Source organism: Arabidopsis thaliana, chromosome 5, assembly GCF_000001735.4.
Source record: "Arabidopsis thaliana chromosome 5, partial sequence".
Taxonomy (NCBI): domain Eukaryota; kingdom Viridiplantae; phylum Streptophyta; class Magnoliopsida; order Brassicales; family Brassicaceae; genus Arabidopsis; species Arabidopsis thaliana.
The window spans coordinates 18,158,561-18,176,892 of record NC_003076.8 but is presented as its reverse complement, the minus strand read 5'-3'; the positions used below and the strand labels follow the sequence as shown (position 1 = coordinate 18,176,892).

At 35.8% G+C, this 18,332-nt stretch overlaps 7 protein-coding genes and 1 long non-coding RNA gene across 18 annotated transcripts; 2 read left to right on the top strand and 6 right to left on the bottom strand.

Annotated features, from left to right (window-relative positions):
• The first annotated feature begins 4 nt into the window (after positions 1-4).
• CYTC6A (Cytochrome c) lies at positions 5-1,522 on the top strand. The gene is made up of 6 exons (NM_123872.3): positions 5-104; positions 192-327; positions 690-787; positions 875-906; positions 1,036-1,099; positions 1,193-1,522. Exons 1-6 carry the CDS (start codon positions 42-44, stop codon positions 1,325-1,327), a joined length of 528 nt encoding a protein of 175 aa, NP_568640.1. The 5' UTR covers positions 5-41; the 3' UTR covers positions 1,328-1,522.
• On the bottom strand, positions 686-4,483 carry AT5G45030 (Trypsin family protein). Of its 3 annotated transcripts, none has more exons than NM_001036936.2 (7): positions 4,324-4,483; positions 3,415-3,961; positions 3,085-3,228; positions 2,760-3,000; positions 2,169-2,675; positions 1,079-2,088; positions 686-964 (listed from the first exon to the last, which is right to left on the bottom strand). In NM_001036936.2, the coding sequence occupies exons 2-6, from the start codon at positions 3,910-3,912 to the stop codon at positions 1,655-1,657; spliced, it is 1,824 nt and encodes a 607-aa protein (NP_001032013.1). In that variant the 5' UTR covers positions 3,913-3,961; positions 4,324-4,483; the 3' UTR covers positions 686-964; positions 1,079-1,654. The 3 variants fall into 3 exon arrangements, 2 of the variants coding, with proteins under 2 accessions (NP_001032013.1, NP_199316.1); NM_123871.5 differs by having other exon boundaries at positions 3,415-3,950; positions 4,324-4,482; NR_142940.1 differs by lacking the exons at positions 2,169-2,675; positions 2,760-3,000; positions 3,085-3,228; positions 3,415-3,961; positions 4,324-4,483 and having other exon boundaries at positions 1,079-1,368.
• On the bottom strand, positions 686-4,493 carry AT5G06695. 2 transcript variants are annotated; one of them, NR_142939.1, is made up of 6 exons: positions 4,324-4,493; positions 3,415-3,961; positions 3,085-3,228; positions 2,760-3,000; positions 2,169-2,675; positions 1,471-2,088 (listed from the first exon to the last, which is right to left on the bottom strand). It is a non-coding gene; the product is annotated as an other RNA (long non-coding RNA). The 2 variants fall into 2 exon arrangements; NR_142938.1 differs by having other exon boundaries at positions 3,415-3,950.
• Positions 4,494-6,117: 1,624 nt separating this feature from the next.
• On the bottom strand, positions 6,118-8,746 carry AT5G45020 (Glutathione S-transferase family protein). 2 transcript variants are annotated; one of them, NM_001203543.2, is made up of 6 exons: positions 8,095-8,365; positions 7,475-7,694; positions 7,218-7,394; positions 6,914-7,138; positions 6,719-6,847; positions 6,118-6,638 (listed from the first exon to the last, which is right to left on the bottom strand). In NM_001203543.2, exons 2-6 carry the CDS (start codon positions 7,685-7,687, stop codon positions 6,405-6,407), a joined length of 978 nt encoding a protein of 325 aa, NP_001190472.1. In that variant the 5' UTR covers positions 7,688-7,694; positions 8,095-8,365; the 3' UTR covers positions 6,118-6,404. The 2 variants fall into 2 exon arrangements, with proteins under 2 accessions (NP_001190472.1, NP_199315.1); NM_123870.3 differs by having other exon boundaries at positions 6,242-6,638; positions 7,475-7,691; positions 8,095-8,746.
• DSS1(V) (DSS1 homolog on chromosome V) lies at positions 8,510-9,995 on the top strand. Its single transcript, NM_123869.4, has 2 exons — positions 8,510-8,762; positions 9,312-9,995. Exons 1-2 carry the CDS (start codon positions 8,672-8,674, stop codon positions 9,440-9,442), a joined length of 222 nt encoding a protein of 73 aa, NP_199314.1. The 5' UTR covers positions 8,510-8,671; the 3' UTR covers positions 9,443-9,995.
• Positions 9,360-11,557, bottom strand: AT5G45000 (Disease resistance protein (TIR-NBS-LRR class) family). Its single transcript, NM_123868.4, has 4 exons — positions 10,985-11,557; positions 10,748-10,854; positions 10,147-10,648; positions 9,360-10,056 (listed from the first exon to the last, which is right to left on the bottom strand). The coding sequence occupies exons 1-4, from the start codon at positions 11,464-11,466 to the stop codon at positions 9,888-9,890; spliced, it is 1,260 nt and encodes a 419-aa protein (NP_199313.3). The 5' UTR covers positions 11,467-11,557; the 3' UTR covers positions 9,360-9,887.
• A 522-nt stretch (positions 11,558-12,079) lies between these two features.
• AT5G44990 (Glutathione S-transferase family protein) lies at positions 12,080-13,765 on the bottom strand. Of its 4 annotated transcripts, NM_123867.3 has the most exons (6): positions 13,684-13,735; positions 13,320-13,535; positions 13,077-13,253; positions 12,745-12,969; positions 12,534-12,662; positions 12,100-12,442 (listed from the first exon to the last, which is right to left on the bottom strand). In NM_123867.3, the coding sequence occupies exons 2-6, from the start codon at positions 13,521-13,523 to the stop codon at positions 12,125-12,127; spliced, it is 1,053 nt and encodes a 350-aa protein (NP_199312.1). In that variant the 5' UTR covers positions 13,524-13,535; positions 13,684-13,735; the 3' UTR covers positions 12,100-12,124. The 4 variants fall into 4 exon arrangements, with proteins under 4 accessions (NP_001119375.1, NP_001331899.1, NP_199312.1 ...); NM_001125903.2 differs by lacking the exon at positions 13,684-13,735 and having other exon boundaries at positions 12,080-12,442; positions 13,320-13,677; NM_001125904.2 differs by having other exon boundaries at positions 12,119-12,442; positions 13,077-13,535; positions 13,684-13,765.
• An 863-nt stretch (positions 13,766-14,628) lies between these two features.
• On the bottom strand, positions 14,629-16,689 carry AT5G44980 (F-box/RNI-like/FBD-like domains-containing protein). 4 transcript variants are annotated; one of them, NM_123866.3, is made up of 4 exons: positions 16,528-16,689; positions 15,394-16,295; positions 15,178-15,318; positions 14,629-15,101 (listed from the first exon to the last, which is right to left on the bottom strand). In NM_123866.3, exons 2-4 carry the CDS (start codon positions 16,291-16,293, stop codon positions 14,835-14,837), a joined length of 1,308 nt encoding a protein of 435 aa, NP_199311.1. In that variant the 5' UTR covers positions 16,294-16,295; positions 16,528-16,689; the 3' UTR covers positions 14,629-14,834. The 4 variants fall into 4 exon arrangements, with proteins under 4 accessions (NP_199311.1, NP_001330423.1, NP_001330422.1 ...); NM_001344578.1 differs by having other exon boundaries at positions 15,394-16,689; NM_001344579.1 differs by having other exon boundaries at positions 15,178-16,295; positions 16,528-16,660.
• Between the last annotated feature and the right edge of the window lie 1,643 nt (positions 16,690-18,332).

Here is an 18,332-nt window from a genome sequence, read left to right as displayed (position 1 = left end):
ATATCAAACAGTTAAAAGGAAAAAAAAAAAAATTCTTTGAGATGAGACTTGTTCTCTCTGGTGCCTCTTCTTTCACCTCCAACCTTTTTTGTTCCTCCCAACAGGTTCTCTATTTCTTTCTCTCTATGTAAACATTTTGTTAAGATAATGGTTTCATACATGAACGTGAGTTTGTATCTATTGTTCGAAAGGTCAATGGAAGAGGAAAAGAACTGAAAAACCCAATTTCTCTAAACCACAACAAAGATTTGGACTTTCTGTTAAAGAAGTTAGCTCCGCCACTCACGGCGGTTTTACTTGCTGTTTCACCCATCTGTTTCCCTCCAGGTAAACCCTTGTTTCCTCCGACCAAAAGCTTCTACCTTTAGAGTATTTGCACTTAGATTGAAATATTACAGAATAGCTCTTCACTTTAAGGAATTCGTATAGTTATAAGTTAACAGAGTATTTTTGTAGAACACTTGTCTCACCCATTGCTTGTGAAAAATGAAGAGGATTTTGAGAAATTTCTGTCTGAATTTGTTGTTTTATTCAAGAATGTTTTCTTGTTGGAACTACTGATATGGAATCTGGATTCTGTAACTGGAAACAACGATGTAATCAATGTATCGTTGAATTGCTATTGGAACTGAAGTATGTTTTGAATGTGTTTATGAAAGTTTCTTGCTTTTATGGGTATTGTGGTGTAGAATCTCTTGGGCAGACTTTGGATATACAGAGAGGAGCTACATTGTTTAATAGAGCTTGTATCGGGTGTCATGATACAGGTGGAAACATTATTCAACCTGTGAGCTAAAAACCATTCTTGATTCTCTTCTCATGTCATCTTTCATTACCTTCGAGTCAATTAGCTCATATCTTTCCACTTTTCCAGGGTGCAACGCTTTTCACAAAAGACCTCGAAAGGTAATATAACTTATGCTGGACACTCAAAGAACTGTGTGCTGTGTGCATCTATAATATTCTGACAGGAAAAATCGGTTACACAGATCGTTATCTCTTAAGATTTGCAATGGTTTATTTACTTTTCTACAGAAATGGAGTTGATACTGAGGAAGAAATATATCGTGTTACCTACTTTGGAAAGGGAAGAATGCCGGTGAGATCTCCTTGAAGAAATTCCTTGTATAAAACTGAGAATTGTCTTCCACTTAGCTAGATGATCTGAAGTATGTCTGATGATTTACTTCAGGGATTTGGTGAGAAATGCACACCGAGAGGACAATGTACCTTTGGACCGCGGTTGCAGGACGAAGAAATCAAGCTTCTCGCTGAATTTGTAAAGTTTCAAGCTGACCAAGGCTGGCCAACTGTATCTACGGACTAGCGACTAGGCATTCTTCGTCTTGTGAGCGTTTTTGTAATCCAATTAATCCATAGGGCTGTATCTACTTACACTTATAACAATTCCTTCTGGGAGGTTTCATTGCAATTGCTTATGCTCCCAGATGTTCTTAAGGTACAACAAAATTATAGGTGTTCATAAAATCACCAACACATATATGCTCATAACGTTTGACTATCCCTTGGCATTAGCCATTACAAATATGCTATTCTGAATATCTTTCCTCTGGAGAAAAAATGCAGTGGAAAAATAATAGTGATGTTACTATTGACTCCTCTGGTATGTTATGAAGTCTCATGAGCATAACCCTCACTCTTCATCTTCTTGAGAACCATCTGGTGAATCAGTTCGCTTTCTTTTCTTTGTATCTGACTCACCTAACTGCAAAGAAAAGCCTATCTCATCACCTGAGCTACTAGTCTTAAGCGAAGACAGGTTCTTGGATTCGAGATTCTCTGGTCCATTAGGTTTCTGATGAAGTGCGGATCCGTTGTTGCTTGAACTTGGAATGAACTGGTGTTCTTCGATCACAGCCACTGATTCTAACACGTCTTCTATTTGGAACTCTGGGTGAATGTTTGAGTTGTCGTCTTCTATAAGAACTTGCTGGACATTCAAGTTAATAGGCTCAAAGTTCTCACCCGTTTTACACCTGGAAATATTGCACACACCAGGAGATGATTCCACGACGGTGGAATCAACCGCAGCACACATAATACCGTTTCTCTGTTCCAGCACCGCAGCTGCACTCAGCAAAAGAGACTTTGTAGGAAACAGTGTATACTAAAAGTACTGCAAAAAGACTCTAAGTAATAACACAGACCTTGAAGACCCTCATTGGAAGTAATGAGATCAAGCTCAAGAAGATTAAGAACTCTGCCAAGATCAACTCCACTTGTCCAATTCTCAGGTTGTTCCCCCACTTTTAGCTTCAACCGTCCCCTGTTTGCTGTTCCTCCCCATATGATTCCAACAGGTCGCGGTTTCTCGTTCTTCTCATCGCCCGCAGCCAACAGAATAAGGCTTCCACTATCACCCTCAAGATCAAAAGTCTGCTGGTTTTCACCAACAACAAGAAAATCGGTTAGGAAACAAATTCCTTTCTCGTCATTGTATTCCAACGCGTAAGCCATTATGGTCCCAGTGGTCAAACCCGAGCTTCTTCCAACTTTGACAACTTTTCTTCCTATTAGACTGTTAACTGGAGACTGTAGATCAGTAGCATGGATATCACCAATCTCACCAATCCCTTTGACAGTTGTGGTTACATTGTTCGTATTGAAGTCCTCGGCAAATGGAATGAAGGCTCCATCAGCTCGAACAAATGTTTCTGCAGAAAGAGAGAAACCGATAATTAAAATCGTGCTACGCCATTATACATCAGAGTTAACTCTATACATTGTTACTAGGCTACCTGGGTTAGTTCCAGCGAAAATGCCATACCAAAGGTCATCGGTAATGAATGAAGTTGCTCTTTCCACTGCACCTAAGTAGACTCCGGGTCCGAGGCTAGGTGGCAATGGATGAAACATCTTCTGGCTTGGGTAGTCTAAATCAACTGCAACATGCCGGTTTGTTAGGAAACCAACCTGTCTGATACCAGTTTTACTCTTTACAATTGCACCTAAGGTTCCATATGTCTCTTGGCTAGCCACCTACAAGATGAGAGGCATGGCCAGATGATTATTGTAATATTGTCGATAATACAAGCGTATATGCAAGTTTAGTACACAAATTACCTGTGAACCAGATCCTATGGACGAACCACTGCCTCTCAGATCATCAACAAGCTCTGTATACACCTGCTCTTTAGGTGTTTGCGCAGGTGCACCATAATATTGAAACTCAACAACATCTACATCACACCAAACTCCTCCAGGACCCTATCAAAGCAAGATACTATGAAGTAAAAAAAGGATTCCAGAAGGCAACATAAATAGGCGGCATTAGTAAAGTTTTCTATAATAGGTTCCATGCTGTAGTACCTACATTACTAAAAGTTCCAATATACTCTTTCAAGCACAAGCAAACGATTATAAGTAAAGTATCATAGGCAAGAGATATCTCACCTCCAAGGCTGTAGGTAAACACTGAAGAGGATTAAGCCATTGCTTGTGAACTTTCCGAGCAACAAAAACAAGAATAGCCGCTATATTTGTCAAAACACCTCGTCGAATCCGAAATCCAATAGCCGTACCGAGACTAAACCTCCTTAAATTCTTACTATGAAAAGCTCTAATCATCATCAACTCAAGCAATGTAGTAGCTTTCTTCCCAGTAGGTAAACCATCAAAACTTTCAGGCAAAACACCTTTTTGAAGATTTGCAAAATAGTTTGCTCTGTCTTCCGCTGAATCATTCAATCTACTTGAAGTAGGCCAAGAGAAGTAAGCAGCAGCAGCACTAGTTTCAGGATGCTGAGCGCCTGATGGAAACGGTTGAAGCGGCGATGAAGACGCCAATTTAATATGATTGTAAACATTTTTATCCAAATCCAATGCAGCAGATTCCACAGATTGTGATGATGTAGAGTGATGAAATCTAAGATCCAATCTCTTTCCTTCCATCTTTAACCTTCTACTAATGAAGATACACAATCACCAACCTATACTAAAACTGAATCATGTACATTAGTTTTAAAAAGACTAAAATTTGAAAGTACATAAACAAGAAGAGAGCTCATCAAATAAACTTAATCTAAATATAAACAGACTGAAGCAAGCAACATTAAGAAAATAATCATCAAACCAGAGGGACTAATACCAAAGTCTCAAGAACACAAATTAGCTTATGTATCTTAAAGGTTAGAGCTTTATTGGAAAATAATGAGCAAGATTGAAAATTGTGATAAACCCAGAAAAGGAAACATGAAAAGAGCTAAAGAAATTGAGTGAAACAATGGAGTTACTAATCAAAATCAAAAGAAAAATCTTGGGAAATTTGGGGGCTTATTAGACAGAGAAGAAAGAAGTACTAACCGATCAGTAGTGTTGGGATCTTTCTCATGTCGTGAATACAAAACTCTTCGAAAAGGATTGGTGAAGAAGTGGTAATAATAGAGAGGAGGACCCAAGAACTTTGTTGAGCTTGAGAGTGGACGACGAAGACTTTGTTTTTTCTTTCTTTTTTTCTCAAAACCATAATCGGAGGAAACAGCGACACGCTTTTGTTTGCCAAATGTATTTTTACTTTTTATTTAGTTTTAATAACATTATTGTTTGTTGGTATATTATTTAGGAAAAATTATATCCTATGCCATATTTTTTAAAATCCTTATATAATGTGTCATTATTTTTCTAGGTCTTACAACTCATGCCACATTTAGATGGGAAATGTCAATTTTATCCTCACCATTTCTTCTATATTTTATCTCTATTTCCTCGAAATCCGTGCATTTTGACCATACACCATTATTTTTCCAAAGACAAAACGAAAAGCTTTTGTCTTTCTATCACTTCCCCTGACAACCTGCACATATTCTCTATATATAACTTTCAATTAAATTTGTTTCCCAATTTTATTCATCATAAATTATCTGTTGTATCTAGATCTTGTCCCCGATTTTATCATCTTTCAAAATTATCATATAAGATGGCGAAAAATAGATGGTTTCAGCATCTCTGTGAAAACAATAACGCTCAACTAATCTGTGGACCAAAATAGATGGCGAAAATCTAAATAAAATTCAAAATTCTTAAATGAGAACAATTGCATATAAGATGTATGATTCATAATAATAGAGCAAGATGATGAAATCGAGGACAAAACGTAGATGCAACAGAGAATTTCTATTCGGGGACAAGATCTGGAGACTAAAACAAAAGTCTTGCTCCAATTGTTCTCTGCTAACAGGTAATCATGTCTCCTAATGCATTATATATTACGTTGTCCCCCGATATCAGGTAATCATGTCTCCTAATGTATTATATATTACGTTGTCCCCCGCAGAATTTTGGATAACCAATTTGTTTAAACAAGTCATTTTTAAATACCCAATAACAACAGTAGAAGCCAGCTGTTCTCCACTATTCTGTCCCCTAATCCTTTATGCTTCCACCATGATTTTTCGTCTTATATCATCACATCGGCCAAAAGTTGTTATGTCACCATCTTCGTCAGAGCGCTGACCCACCTTAAGGGTAATTTCGTCCACTGAATTCCACGTGGACCAAAATGTAGCAGATTTTGAAAAAAGTTTTAGAATATGACAGAAATTGAAAGAAATAGAGTGAAATATGACAGATTTTGCAAGATTCCCTATTATTTAGTTCATTAGATATTTACATAGTTTAAGTAATATATAAATAATTGTGAAAAAATAAGGGATAAATAACTTTTTAAAATATATAGAGCCGAATAAGGATCTTATTACAGTGTATATTCCTGCACAATCTTTTGAATGTACAATACATAATTGTTCAATGATGTCTACATATATAGGTCAAAAATATACTTTTAGGGAATTTTGAGAATATTGATAAAATTTAAAATGCACACGAGTAAAAATTATTATTTTAACGATTTTTCTTAATAATAGATAAAATCCATATATAATTGTAAATTATTTTTCTTTTACCGAATAAAAAATCAACTAAAATACATAGACAAACATAAACCATTTTAAATGTATCCCTCTTTTTTTTTGGACGAAAAAGGCAAATCATTGTAAATTTACTTTATAAAGAAGCCGTTTTATCTATAGTAGAAAACCAAGAAATAGATTAAAAAAAAAAACATTAGAAAGAAATGGTTTTATTAATGGTGTGATCATACAAAAAGAAATGGTTTTATTAATCTTATTTGCAAAATGGTGTGATCATACTCAAACGTCATTTAAAAGCTTTCATGCTCACACTCTCTCTCCCTCTCTCTCTTTATCATCTTTCAACACAATAAGCATATCAACAAGCTTAAATAAAAGAGAATGATCTGTGTCAAAGTGTTTCAAAAACTAGGTTAATCTCCAAACATACATTCACTTCTCAAAATGTAGAACATAACATGACTTGAAACGTTTTCACACACACACACAAGTATTGACATTTGATGTTTGTTTCTTTCACGAGGAGAATCTGTCGCGATCATGAGGCGAAGAGTAGTCGATATTGGGGCCGTGAGGGATGATCCCGAATGGGTTTATCGTAGGGTGGCTTCCGTAGTAATGTTGCTTAATGTGTTCCATGTTTACGGTGCTACTCATGCCGTGTATTTGGTAAATGTCTTTTATGTAGTTGAAGATATTCGGGTACTCCCGTAAGAGTCTCTTGTTGCATTTGAAGTGAACTGCATAAACCTGGAACGCAGAAAAAGATGATGTCAAGAACCTGATGGATTTTCTATTTGGAAACAAAGAAGACAAGTTGACTCATATACCTCATCAAATCTTATGAGAGTGACGAATAATCGGATATCTGCTTCAGTGAAAGTGTTTCCGCAGATGTATCGTTGTTTTCCGAGTACTTCCTCACATCTATCTACTGCTTCATATAACTGGTTCACTGCCTGGAGAGAAAAGGGATCAATTTTTGAATCCCTGTTCAAATGTTTAAGACATTGAGGGATATATACCTCATTATAGGGTTCTTGTTTCCTTGCAAACCCACATTTATAAACACCGTTGTTTATTCCGTTGAAAACCCATCCGTTAGTCTCGTTGATTACGTCTCTGAGATGAGAAGGATAAAGGTCAAGTGACGGGGTTTTCGCAATACCATTGAACTCAGTGTTGAACATCCGGATTATCTCTGAACTCTCATTGTTAACAACAGTCTTAAGCTTCTTATCCCAAAGAACCTAACATAATAACAAAACAAACATTCAAGAAACAGGACAAAGAAAGATTAAAGAGTTCACCAAAGAGATCAAAACTTACAGGAACAGTGTACTTCCCTTCATAGTTTGGGCTAGCAATCTCGTAGAGTTCTCTCACACTTTTGGCACCATTAAGATAGTCAGGCTCAGCTCCAGGGAGCTCGGTATCCGAATCCGGGAAAACCCATCCTCTATGATCATCAGTTTCCTTGGTTCTTCCCCAAATGGCATGAACCGACTAATCAAATCAAATAAAACAGAAATGCTTCAGGTTAACAAAGTCTTCTAATTCGATATGAGCAATGAATTTGTACTAACCGAGAAGGTGATTGCTTCATCAAGTCCTTTGATCTTTAAGTAAGAAAGACATCTACAAGCCCATGGACAAGCATAAGATATGTAAAGATGGTATCTTCCTGATTCAGCTGGAAACTGAGAATCAGGATCTTGTGAAACAAAGTTGCGGAATGTTGATGCTGTTCTTACAAAAGCTCCAGATTCTGATGTCTCATCAACCCCAGACCTAGCCATTTTGCTACTAATAAAAAATCAAACACGAAAATTCACATGACAAACGAAAAGAATAAAAATTTCAGAATGCACAATTTTTCTTTTTCACCTCAATAGAGTGAGTAAAGTTGAAAACTTTGAGAGATTTCTTATAGATGGTCACTTGTCACATAATCAATCTCAATTTTCTCTAGGTAAAGGATCACAGGAAACGAATCAAAGCATCAAAAAGTTCAGAAATTTCGAGTAGGGTTTTACTTAATTATCTCATTAGAGCTAGAAAAAGGTTAAAATAAAATGTTCATAATTCATAGCCTTCAAATATGATTTTCAACATTTATGGATCATTGGGCCAAAATCAAACCCAGAACTCAGAAAATGTCTAACAAGAACATGATTCATGCAGAGAAGAAGATAAGAGACAAAACCTGTTGACGACGATGTTATGTATTTGGCGTCGAATGTCGCTGTTTTGTGGCGATAAGGTTAAAGAAGAAAAAGTGAGCTTTAAGGAAAAATGGTAATGAGGGATGTCATCTTATAGTGAAAGAGAAGGAATCCGAAAAAGGACTTTGCTTTGTCTTCACTGCTCTGTCACGCCTAGCGAGTTAACTCAGACTAACGAGTTGACTCAGCTGGGTTCTGTGGGGAAAGCGTGACAACTTTTGGACCGGTTTGTATGTCATGGATTTGGTCAAGACGAATGCGACTATTGGACCGGTCTAAAACAGCTTCTTTTAAACCTCAATCGGATATTTTTAATATTGGGTCGGATTCGGTATGAATCATATAAGATTCGGGTCGGATTCGGTATGAATCATATAAGATTCGGGTCGGTTATTGGAAATTGGTAATTTTCCCCTTCTTCAAGTTAGACCCAAAACGAAAAAAAGGTTCGTTTAAAGAGCTCTGGTTGGGTTTAACTTGGAGGAATTAATCGAGTTTGGTGATCTTCTTCTTAGGTTTTTTTCTCGATCTGGTTGATTTGCTTAAACATCTGTAACTATGGCGGCAGAACCCAAGGCAGCTGTCGAAGTGGTGAAGGTGGATCTATTCGAGGACGACGATGAGTTCGAGGAATTTGAAATCAACGAAGGTGATTTTTTTGTTTTATACTAATTGCTTCTTTGATTTTCGAAATTGATTCATCATCGGTTATAAAATTAATGGAGATAAGAGCAAATTTCATTAGCAACTGATTTGGTGATTGATTAGGTTTTGGTATAAATACAAATTTTGATTCTGCACTGTCTTATACAAACTAAGATAGTCTCTATTGTATGAAGTTGGGTAGTTCTGATGCGAAAACGGATCTGTTTGATATATGTTTATGATGATGAAGCTACGGTCTCATAAACTTGATGGATAATAGTGCAGTTTTATGAGCAAACTACTGGTGATTATGTTTGCATTATTAATCGGCAAGGCTTCATGAGCTAAAGGGCCTAAAGGTTATGGTGGATTTAGGAATTATTTGGGGGCATTGAGTAGCTTGGGGGAGAGTTGTACAATTCAACTTAAGCTAGGATCAGTTTCTGATTTTAACAGATTTTGCTTTGCAATGTTAGTTCAGTCTTGAGATTTAACAAATAGCTTTATTGAAAGAATTGATAAAGATGGATATTTTTATTGTTATGTTTGGCAGATTGGTTGGAGAAAGAGGAAGTGAAGGAAGTTAGCCTGCAGTGGGAAGATGACTGGGATGATGATGATGTCAGTGACGACTTCTCGCGTCAGTTAAAGAAGGAGCTTGAGAATGCTAGTGAGAAGAAATGAGGTCCAAGATTGCGAGAAAGGCAGGTCTTCTCATTTAGGGAACCTTGGCTTTTTTGTTTGAATTGCATCCTTTGGTTTATCGTAGCATGTATCGGTTCTCCTTTTCCTTTACACATTATACTCTTCCTTGGATGCAAATTTCTCGTCTTTGAAGATGATAAATTTGAGCTGATAGTAATTCTATTCTGATAATCACCATCTTCTCTCAACACAGTGCGGTGTGGACATGGATTGGTTTACTATGTACATCACAAAATAACCGTAGAGATAACATTCAAATAGACATAGCTGATGTGCGTCACAACATTACATATAGTGTTAGCGTCCACAAGCCAGAAGCGAGAAAACATCATTTTGTTTCTAATATTAACATAAAATCTTGTGCAAGACAACAACCAAAAACGGAAAGCCTAATAACAACTTACCAATTTTCAAAAAGTTCACATCAGGCATAGGCATAGGGTATATGAAGACAGCAAAGATAAATGTAGCAGTCAAAGCCCTCAAGAAAACTTCTCCAATACCTAATTTTCTTCTTCTTCTTCTTCTTTGGAGAGTTTGGTAGTAATCTTGTAACCTCTTTAACAATGGCACCGACAAGAGCAAATTCGTTCCTGCAAAATGAGTGAAAGAAACTGATTAGACGACCTTACCACAAAGTCGATCTTACTACAAAACAAGAGTTCTATTAAATATTCTATTACATGTGTGCTTCCAAGCTCAAGCCAATCCTCCCTGTAACAGTAGATGACTTCAAGGATTTTTCCCAACTTTCAACCATCATTGGTTCCATAGCAAATCTCTCTTTTGTGTTTCTAAAATGTATTCCAAACTCTCCCTCAAGTCTTCTCACTTCGTTTGTTTTCACACTGTAGAAGACTGGAATGACCACGAGTTTTCCTTCCTTGGCAAGCTCTTCCATCTTCACAAGCTCGTTCAAACACCGATATGACTCAGAATACCTCTTTGAGAAGATGGCAAGCGCGATATTCGAGTTCTCTATACTCATGAACACTTCTTGTTTTTGTCCACTTCCTATAAGCTTGAAGCTGTCTTTGAAGACATTGATCCCTGAGTCTCTCAAAGCCCACACGAGATGTTTAATAAAGTTGTCGCCAAGCTCGTCATTGCAGAAATTGACAAACACTTGTGGGCGACGTGTTGGTAGTCGGTCTAGCTCTGCCATTAGAGGCTCAAAAGATTGACCTGAAACACACACAAAAACAAAACTATTAGTACAACTTTTCAAAACTCAAATCATACTTCACAAGCAATATAACACACAATTATAATCTAAAAGACAACCTTTTATGTTAGTGGAATTTTGAGAATTGTTTCTGTCCTTTCTTGAAACATCGATTAGCACTTTCTTCACCTCCTTAACGATTGAGTCAACCAATTCAGACTCATCCCTACCATTACCAATGAGAAATGTACTAAAATGTTTAATAAATGTCTCGATATCTCTTTCTTCTCGTTCAAGCTATACACAATGACTCGGAACCCTAACTGCAAAATTCGAAATGAATTGTAATATAATACCTGTGTCCTGCCGAAGTTAAGCCAATCTTTTGGGGAATAGAGATCAAAGCTTCTTTCCATTTCTTGATCCTTTCAGGCTCGCTTCGATAGTCTCTCTCCAAATTCCGAAAATTATCGCCGAAAGGTCCCTCGAGTCTTTTACAGTTTGTGGCATCCAATCTGTAGAAGATTGGAATGACAACGAGCTCGTCTTGGTCAATCCGTTCCTTCATCTTCACTAATTCATCCAAACACCAACTCGATTCAGTGTATCTCTTCGATAAGATCGCAATGGCGACTCTCGATTCCTCAATCCTGCTCAAAAGATTCTGTATATCTCTACCTCTGACTTCGATCTCATCTGTAAAGACGTTGATCTTCGCGTCTCTCATGGCCTTCAACAGAAACCCGAGGAAGCTTTTTCGTAGCTCCTCTCCTCTGAAGTTGATGAAGACTTGGTGCTGCGGTGGGATTTCTTCACTGTAGATGGAGGGAACCGCCATGGGAAGTGGATTTTTCGTGGATCTTAAGCTTTTAATCGCTCTTTACATTCTTTTGTAAAAAGTCTTCGCTCCCAAAGTCATTAGTTCAAATTTGCATAAAGTCAACTTTATTATTCGACAGCCTCACGACGACAAATAGAAAGTTTCAAACCCTCTTTCTCCGGTAGAGAGTTTTGGTTTATTAGTTTTTATTTTTCCTGACTTTCGATTTCGGTTAGCGATTTCCTTTAATAGAAAGGCTAGTATGCAAAATATTCTAAATTGCAAAATCATATTTTTTTTTGTAAAACAAAAACTATCAAAAATAATTATGTGATTCTTATTTATTTGTGAATAATCAAAATTTAAATGGAAGCGTAAACTTCCAAAATGAAATCTACAGCTTCCAATAAGTTTTCAAAGTGTTTTTTTCAGAAGCGTTATGGAAGTGAGATTCTAAAAACTTTCAAAATTTTCGATTTCAACTCCGATTCTGAAGCGGGAAGCTGAGCTCCGACGAAGCGTTTGTGTTTTCTGTAACTTTATTTTGTAAATGGTTTTTTTTTTTTTTGTTGGACGAAACAAAACTTATTATTAAGAATGTAAAAAAGGAAAACAAAATAAGCATTAGTGTTTCACTTAAAAAAAACTACCAAAAATTTTAATTAATAGTCACTTTTTAAAGAGAATCAAAAATTTCAATTAATTTCAATTCACAAACAAAACTTGCACTCTCAAATAACTCAAGTCTGGTATAGTCACTTTCTAAAGAGAATCTGTGTCGATCATGAGGCAAAGAGTAATCAATGTTTGGTCCATGAGCGATGATCTCAAGAGGGTTTATAGAAGGAAAGCTTCCATAGTAGTTTTGCTTGATATGATCCATCTTTACTGTACTGCTCATTCCCGCGATCTGGTAGATATCTTTCGTGTAGTTAAAGAGATGATAATACTCTCTTACGAGTCTTTTATCGCATTTGAAGATCACCGCGTAAGCCTGCAAAGCAAAATTCTCAAAAGATATATGGTAAATTGAACAAAACGTATATATGAAAATCCGAAAACAGAACAATTCGAGGTAAAATCACCTCGTCAAATCTTATGACAGTGACGAATAATCGGATATCTGATTCAGTCAGAGTGTTTCCACAAAGAAACCGTTGTTTTCTGAGTATGTCTTCGCATCGGTCCAATGCTTCATACAATCGTTTCACTTCCTGCAAAGAGAGACAAATAATTAAAATGTTGGAATCAAATTTTAATTACAATATTGATAAGAAAATCGCAAAGTTACGTTACCACATCATAAGTTTCTTGATTTGTAGCAAACCCACATTTATAAACACCGTTGTTTATCCCATCGTGAATCCATTCGTTAGTCTCATCGATTATGGCTCGGAGGTTGGGTGGATAAAGATCGAGAGAAGGGTTTTCTGCAACATGATTGAACTCGGTGTTGAACATTCGGAGTATCTCAGAGCTCTCATTGTTAACTATAGTCTTAAGCTTCTTATCCCAAAGAACCTACCAAAAACAAAGAAACCAACAATATCTCTAAATATCCGAAAATGTTTAGTGACGTAACAAAATAAGACTTAAGATTAGACCACACCATGATTAAAAGAACTTACAGGAACCGTATATTTGCCCGTGTAGTTGGAGCTAGCGATATCATAAAGTTCTCTTACGCTTTTCGCACCATTGATATGATCACGTTCAGCTCCAAGAACCTCTGTATCTGAATCTGGAAAAACCCATCCCATATGCTCGTCGTTTTCTTTGGTATTTCTCCAAAGTGGTTGAACAGACTAATGAACAAACTGATCAGATTATGTTCTGTAAAAATCGAAACTAAATGTGTCGTCTTTACTAACCGAAAAGCTTATAGCTTTGTCAAGTCCTTTGAGTTTCAAGATTGCAAGACATCTAGAAGCCCATGGACAAGCATAAGAGATATAAAGATGGTATCTTCCTGATTCTGCTGGAAACTGAGAGTCAGGATCTTTTGAAACAAAGTTTCGGAACGATGTTGCGGTTCTAGCAAAATTCGGATTTTCGTTTTCCATTGGTGTAGCCATTGTTGATGTACACTGGAGAGTAAAAAAAAAACACAAAGCTTATAATATTAAAACATCATTGTGAAACTATAGATTACCCAATTAAATCTGCAGGGTACAACCTAACCAGAAACACACACAAAAACTTAAGTGATCAAGAATGAATAAAGTAAATATGCACCTAACACAAAAATGAATGCAAGATACGATTTCGATCAGAAATTGACCAGGATGATGTAGCGAGCGAGTCTTCAACTGCTTTCTTAGATGGTACGTAATTGATAAAGGTGAAAATATTTGAGTCAATATTGGCGAGCCAAAGAAGCTTCTTGGATTAGAAGAAAAGTCTTTTGACAAATGTTATTTCTAAAAAACAAAATGTTGTTTCTTTGGACAAATGTTTCGAACAGAGAACCTTGAAGTCAACCATACCAACATATTAAACAATTGACCATGGGACTTTTCGAAACCACTTTGAATGCAAAGATGATTAAACTACTCCAAGAAACAGAGATCAATACGACTTTTCAAGCATATGAGACAATCCAACTCTGTACAAGACATTATAATTAACACCATAAGATTTTTAACATCGTAAACCATAATGATAATGTTCATGCTCTCACTGACATCAGATACATGTTTAGAAATGATAACTTCAAGAACAGGACACCCTGAGATGAGATTCTTCACAAGACCATGGTTTCCGTATAAAATTATATTTTCAAGATGCTTCATCTTGAGACAAGGTAGAGAAACACAAAACTCCGGATTCTACATCCCTTCTTATAGAAGCTTTAAAGACACCAATGTCCTGCTCTTAGAAATGTTCATAGGTATTCCATCTATAACATACCTAGGACTAGGATTTTGTGTCTCAACATCTAGATGTTGAATCCCGCTATCAACGGCTGTGATGATCATTCTTCATCTTGAACTGTTAAACTCAAGAAATCTTTCAGTGAAGTTCTTAATAGCATATCTGTAGAACTCACCAAACGAATAGTAAGGAAAGCTTTTAATAAATTTCTGCCAAAAATTACACAGAAACGTAACGATCAAGGTAGGATTCTGAAGAACTCATTAAACCAACAGTAACGTAAGCTTTTAATAGCAAATAAATTATGAATCCAAAACCCAATTAGAATTTTATACAACCAGAGAAATGCAATTATTAATTAAAATGTATATAAACTACAATTATTATGTTGAAAATAAAAATTTTTATTAAAAAAAAAAGAGAAAACTATAATTAAACTGAAACTCTGTCCTGAAATTGAAATCAAAGCAACAAAAAGCCAAACTACAGGAATAACGTCACTGAAACAATGTTCAACAACCAAAGATAACTTGACATGTGGGAGAAAGCTTTGTTGATGTAAGAAGCTTCTTGTAGCTCTTTAGGTAGATAGAAGATGAATATGAGAAACGTAGAGTAAGTTTCTTGAGGACTGCTGAATTCTCAAGAAAGTAGTTCACTAGTTTAATCGTACTTTTCTCATTCGGTTCTTTAATCTCAACATACTCCAGCGTCGATATTAAACATTGAGGCACGTTGGTAAAGTCCACTTGCTCTCGATCCAATTCAACATTATATTCCTGCGAAATGAACAAGCTGAGTTTTTACGATATGTTTCAACAATGTTCTTTTGCCAAAATCACAGATTCTTCTTACCAAGATGAGGTTTTTCAGATTTGGGCAGCTCTCAAGAAACGCTTCCAATAAGTGTGTTGATGAGCTCCACATCTGTGCTTTTAAATGATACAAGTTCTGGAATTTGGGAATCAGTCCGGGTTTTGAATAAGGAGAAAACCTCTGCAAGAAGAATAAATGCAAATCAGATATGTTTCATTGAGAATTAATACATTAAATTGTTATATAAACACATACCTGGAGACTCCACAAACAGATGATCATATGTTTTACACTAGATATCCCGGTTAAAAAATCGTAGAAAACATTACGCATCCTTAGATCCTCATGTCTCAAAGGATTAAATTTAGTACCAATGTCGATGCTGAACAAGGAACTCAGGTTCTTTACCACAATGCTATCAGATTGACTCTGTTCAACAGTCATATACTTGAGTCTTGGAGCATCAATCTCAACTGAAAAATCTGTACGATCCTTATAGATCGCAAAATGTAAGGTAAAGCTTTTCAGAGTCTGAGAGCTCACACGCAGAAGCAGAAGAACTTTATGTGTCCTAATATCAAAAGGCCTAATCAGCTCAAGATCTTCAAGAACAGAACATCCTGAGATGAGCTTCTCCACAACCAAAGGACCATCCTCACCGTGACAAATATTCTCCAGTTTCAAGATCTTGAGACAAGGTAGAGAAACAACAAAGTCTGAATTCTTTAACTCTACGTTATGAAGCTTCAAAGAGACCAATGTCTTGCTCTTGTAAATGTTTTGACGTTTGAAATCAACTCTGTCAAAAGTATGCATAAAAACATACAAATGCTGAAGTCCATGATCAACCAGTGTACCGATCAACTCCATTAATCGATCTCGATAACCTTTACAATCGACATACGTTATCATGAACTTTTTCAGGCGTGACCTGCACTTAAACTCCATAAATCTGTCCATAAACCTTACAAAGATTTCTTCGCGATCAGGATATGTGAATTGAAGGGTGAATAATTCGAGTCCAGGAACGTTTAACCAAAGATTTCTCCATCTCTTCGATAACACGCTTGTCTTAACAGAATCTTTGGTTCGAAGCTCTAAGAGTATCTGAGTTAGTAAAGAATCCGGCAATTCGCTGATATAATCGCGATCCATCCCTAGAGCATGAACAACAACAACAACATCAAAATCGATTCCTAGGGCTACTGTCTATAGATTCAGAGATCATAATGGAAGAGAAATGTATTTTCGATATGTTCAGAACTGAAATTACAAGCGTTTAAATAGATTACAAACACTATCTTAGAATATCTACGGAGATCATATCTACATCACAACAAACTAAGAAAACCGAAATATATGGAAGAAACTTCTTGTTCTGTAGCTCACCACATAATCCGCTCTATTAGCTTCTCAATTTTTATCCCAAATTCGATTAAAATTTCTTACGTAATTTCGTAGGTTTGATTTGTCCACAGTCGACAGATTATCGCCGGAGATATATAGCCAAGTGACAATTGATGGATTAGGTTTTTTTTCATTTAGTTGGGCCTAAAGGAGGAGGACCAAAACAAGTTAAAACATAAAGCGTAGGGTTTTTAGTAATAAACCCCCTCAACTAAAGATATATTGTAAGAAAACCCCTCAATTCATATTTAGTAATTAATCCTTCAACTTCAAATATGCTAATGAAAATTTCCCTTTATCTATAGTATCGTTAAATTGGACGGTCTACAGTTCAAATTATAACGTAATATTTTTCAGAATCTCTCATAATCGACTTTAACACCACATAAACTTTAGAGAATCCCATTATAATAAATTAGGGTTCATCAATTTAGATTTATCACTTTGAAAACTTTAGAGCTAAAGTTTGAGAATTTATAATCGAAGAGAAGAACATTTTGCTGTTTTTGTTGACTATTCATGTGTTAAATGTATATATGTCGGTTTTAATGTCAATTTAACTGTAGTTCGTCCAATTTTCACGACAATGTAGATGGACAAGATTTATTTAACAGATTTTAAGTTGAGGGTTTTCTAATTAAATATATAGTTGAGGTTTTTTTTTAGGATTCATCTTTGTTGAGAGATTTTATTACTAAAAGTTCTAAAGTTTATGCAAAGTTGCAAATCTCTACAATAATAATGTCGGCCAAAAATTGAAACATTATAAGCAACCATGAGCCAAAGCCTATTGGTTTTTGGCTTTTTATCCCTATGAATTTGCACAAAATAATAATTAAACTATTGGAAAGAAGAGAATGACATTCAAACCATATGCTTATAAGAAACTTCATGTCAATAGTTCAATAATTTATTCTTCTTCTTTGGGTCAGAAATTGGAATCTCATTCTAAATTTCTAATGGTAATGGTTTAGTGGTTCCCAGTGGAGGATGATTTGCCATGTAGGTCCACGCAAAAAATCAATTTTCTCAAACACCAAATTATCTAAAACAATTTCATGCAATAGTTGTAATGATGAGCAGGAGAACGCAGCCTAAAAGTGATATAAGTTATGGAATTTTCTAACCGGTCCGAATTTACTTGTTGTATATAATGCATAAGAGACTTCAAATATATAGATTTCTCCAGGGTAGGATGCGAGATGATCATATGTATATTTTATACTTGAAATACCATTAAAATATTCTCGAATAATGTTTCTCTTGGTCAATTCCTCAGATTCCAAAGGACTGTATATGTCAAGGCCAAACTTGATATAAATTAATTCCAGCAGCAAGGTCTATCTTGACCAATGAACTCACATCCTTTACAACGACCCTATCGGATTTACTATCTCTTAAACTCATGTACTTAAGTCGGAGCATCTATCTCGATAAATCTGTACTACCTATTAATTATTATCTAATTAAATGTTAAACGGAATGTAAAAAGATCCCTGGATGTATCAAAGGTTTGTTTGGTTATAGAATATAAACTTAAAATGAGTTTCTTGAGCACTACATAATTCTCAAGAATATACCTCAATAGTTTCATCCAAAAAAATTTCTTGTGGTACAACACTTTCATAGAAATGGAAAGGAATTATGAAATTATGAAATGTCGTAGATTTGGAGATAATCTTTTCAAAAATAGTAGAAAGCGCAAATATCCCAAACAATTATTTTTTTGGGAAATAGACGTTCATATCTTGGATTCGAATGAGGTTCATAACTGATAAAATCTAATC

Bases quoted from the DNA above. Each gene is read 5' to 3' on its own strand.
- CYTC6A (NM_123872.3), top strand. From the start codon at position 42: ATGAGACTTGTTCTCTCTGGTGCCTCTTCTTTCACCTCCAACCTTTTT. The intron at 328-689 runs GTAAACCCTTGT...ATTGTGGTGTAG, and splicing joins ACCCATCTGTTTCCCTCCAG to AATCTCTTGGGCAGACTTTG. The intron at 907-1,035 runs GTAATATAACTT...ACTTTTCTACAG, and splicing joins TTCACAAAAGACCTCGAAAG to AAATGGAGTTGATACTGAGG.
- AT5G45030 (NM_001036936.2), bottom strand. From the start codon at position 3,912: ATGGAAGGAAAGAGATTGGATCTTAGATTTCATCACTCTACATCATCA. The intron at 3,229-3,414 runs GTGAGATATCTC...TTGCTTTGATAG, and splicing joins GTTTACCTACAGCCTTGGAG to GGTCCTGGAGGAGTTTGGTG. The intron at 2,676-2,759 runs GTAGCCTAGTAA...CTCTTTCTGCAG, and splicing joins TTTCGCTGGAACTAACCCAG to AAACATTTGTTCGAGCTGAT.
- AT5G45020 (NM_123870.3), bottom strand. From the start codon at position 7,687: ATGGCTAGGTCTGGGGTTGATGAGACATCAGAATCTGGAGCTTTTGTA. The intron at 7,395-7,474 runs GTTAGTACAAAT...TGATTTGATTAG, and splicing joins ATGAAGCAATCACCTTCTCG to TCGGTTCATGCCATTTGGGG. The intron at 6,848-6,913 runs GTATATATCCCT...TTTTCTCTCCAG, and splicing joins AACAAGAACCCTATAATGAG to GCAGTGAACCAGTTATATGA.
- AT5G45000 (NM_123868.4), bottom strand. From the start codon at position 11,466: ATGGCGGTTCCCTCCATCTACAGTGAAGAAATCCCACCGCAGCACCAA. The intron at 10,649-10,747 runs GTTGTCTTTTAG...TGTGTGTTTCAG, and splicing joins AAATTCCACTAACATAAAAG to GTCAATCTTTTGAGCCTCTA. The intron at 10,057-10,146 runs GTAATAGAATAT...CTCATTTTGCAG, and splicing joins TTGAGCTTGGAAGCACACAT to GAACGAATTTGCTCTTGTCG.
- AT5G44990 (NM_123867.3), bottom strand. From the start codon at position 13,523: ATGGCTACACCAATGGAAAACGAAAATCCGAATTTTGCTAGAACCGCA. The intron at 13,254-13,319 runs GTTAGTAAAGAC...TTTGTTCATTAG, and splicing joins ACAAAGCTATAAGCTTTTCG to TCTGTTCAACCACTTTGGAG. The intron at 12,970-13,076 runs GTAAGTTCTTTT...TGTTTTTGGTAG, and splicing joins CGGGCAAATATACGGTTCCT to GTTCTTTGGGATAAGAAGCT.
- AT5G44980 (NM_001344578.1), bottom strand. From the start codon at position 16,293: ATGGATCGCGATTATATCAGCGAATTGCCGGATTCTTTACTAACTCAG. The intron at 15,319-15,393 runs GTATGTGTTTAT...TTCTTCTTGCAG, and splicing joins TCTGTTTGTGGAGTCTCCAG to AGGTTTTCTCCTTATTCAAA. The intron at 15,102-15,177 runs GTAAGAAGAATC...TTCATTTCGCAG, and splicing joins ATCTGAAAAACCTCATCTTG to GAATATAATGTTGAATTGGA.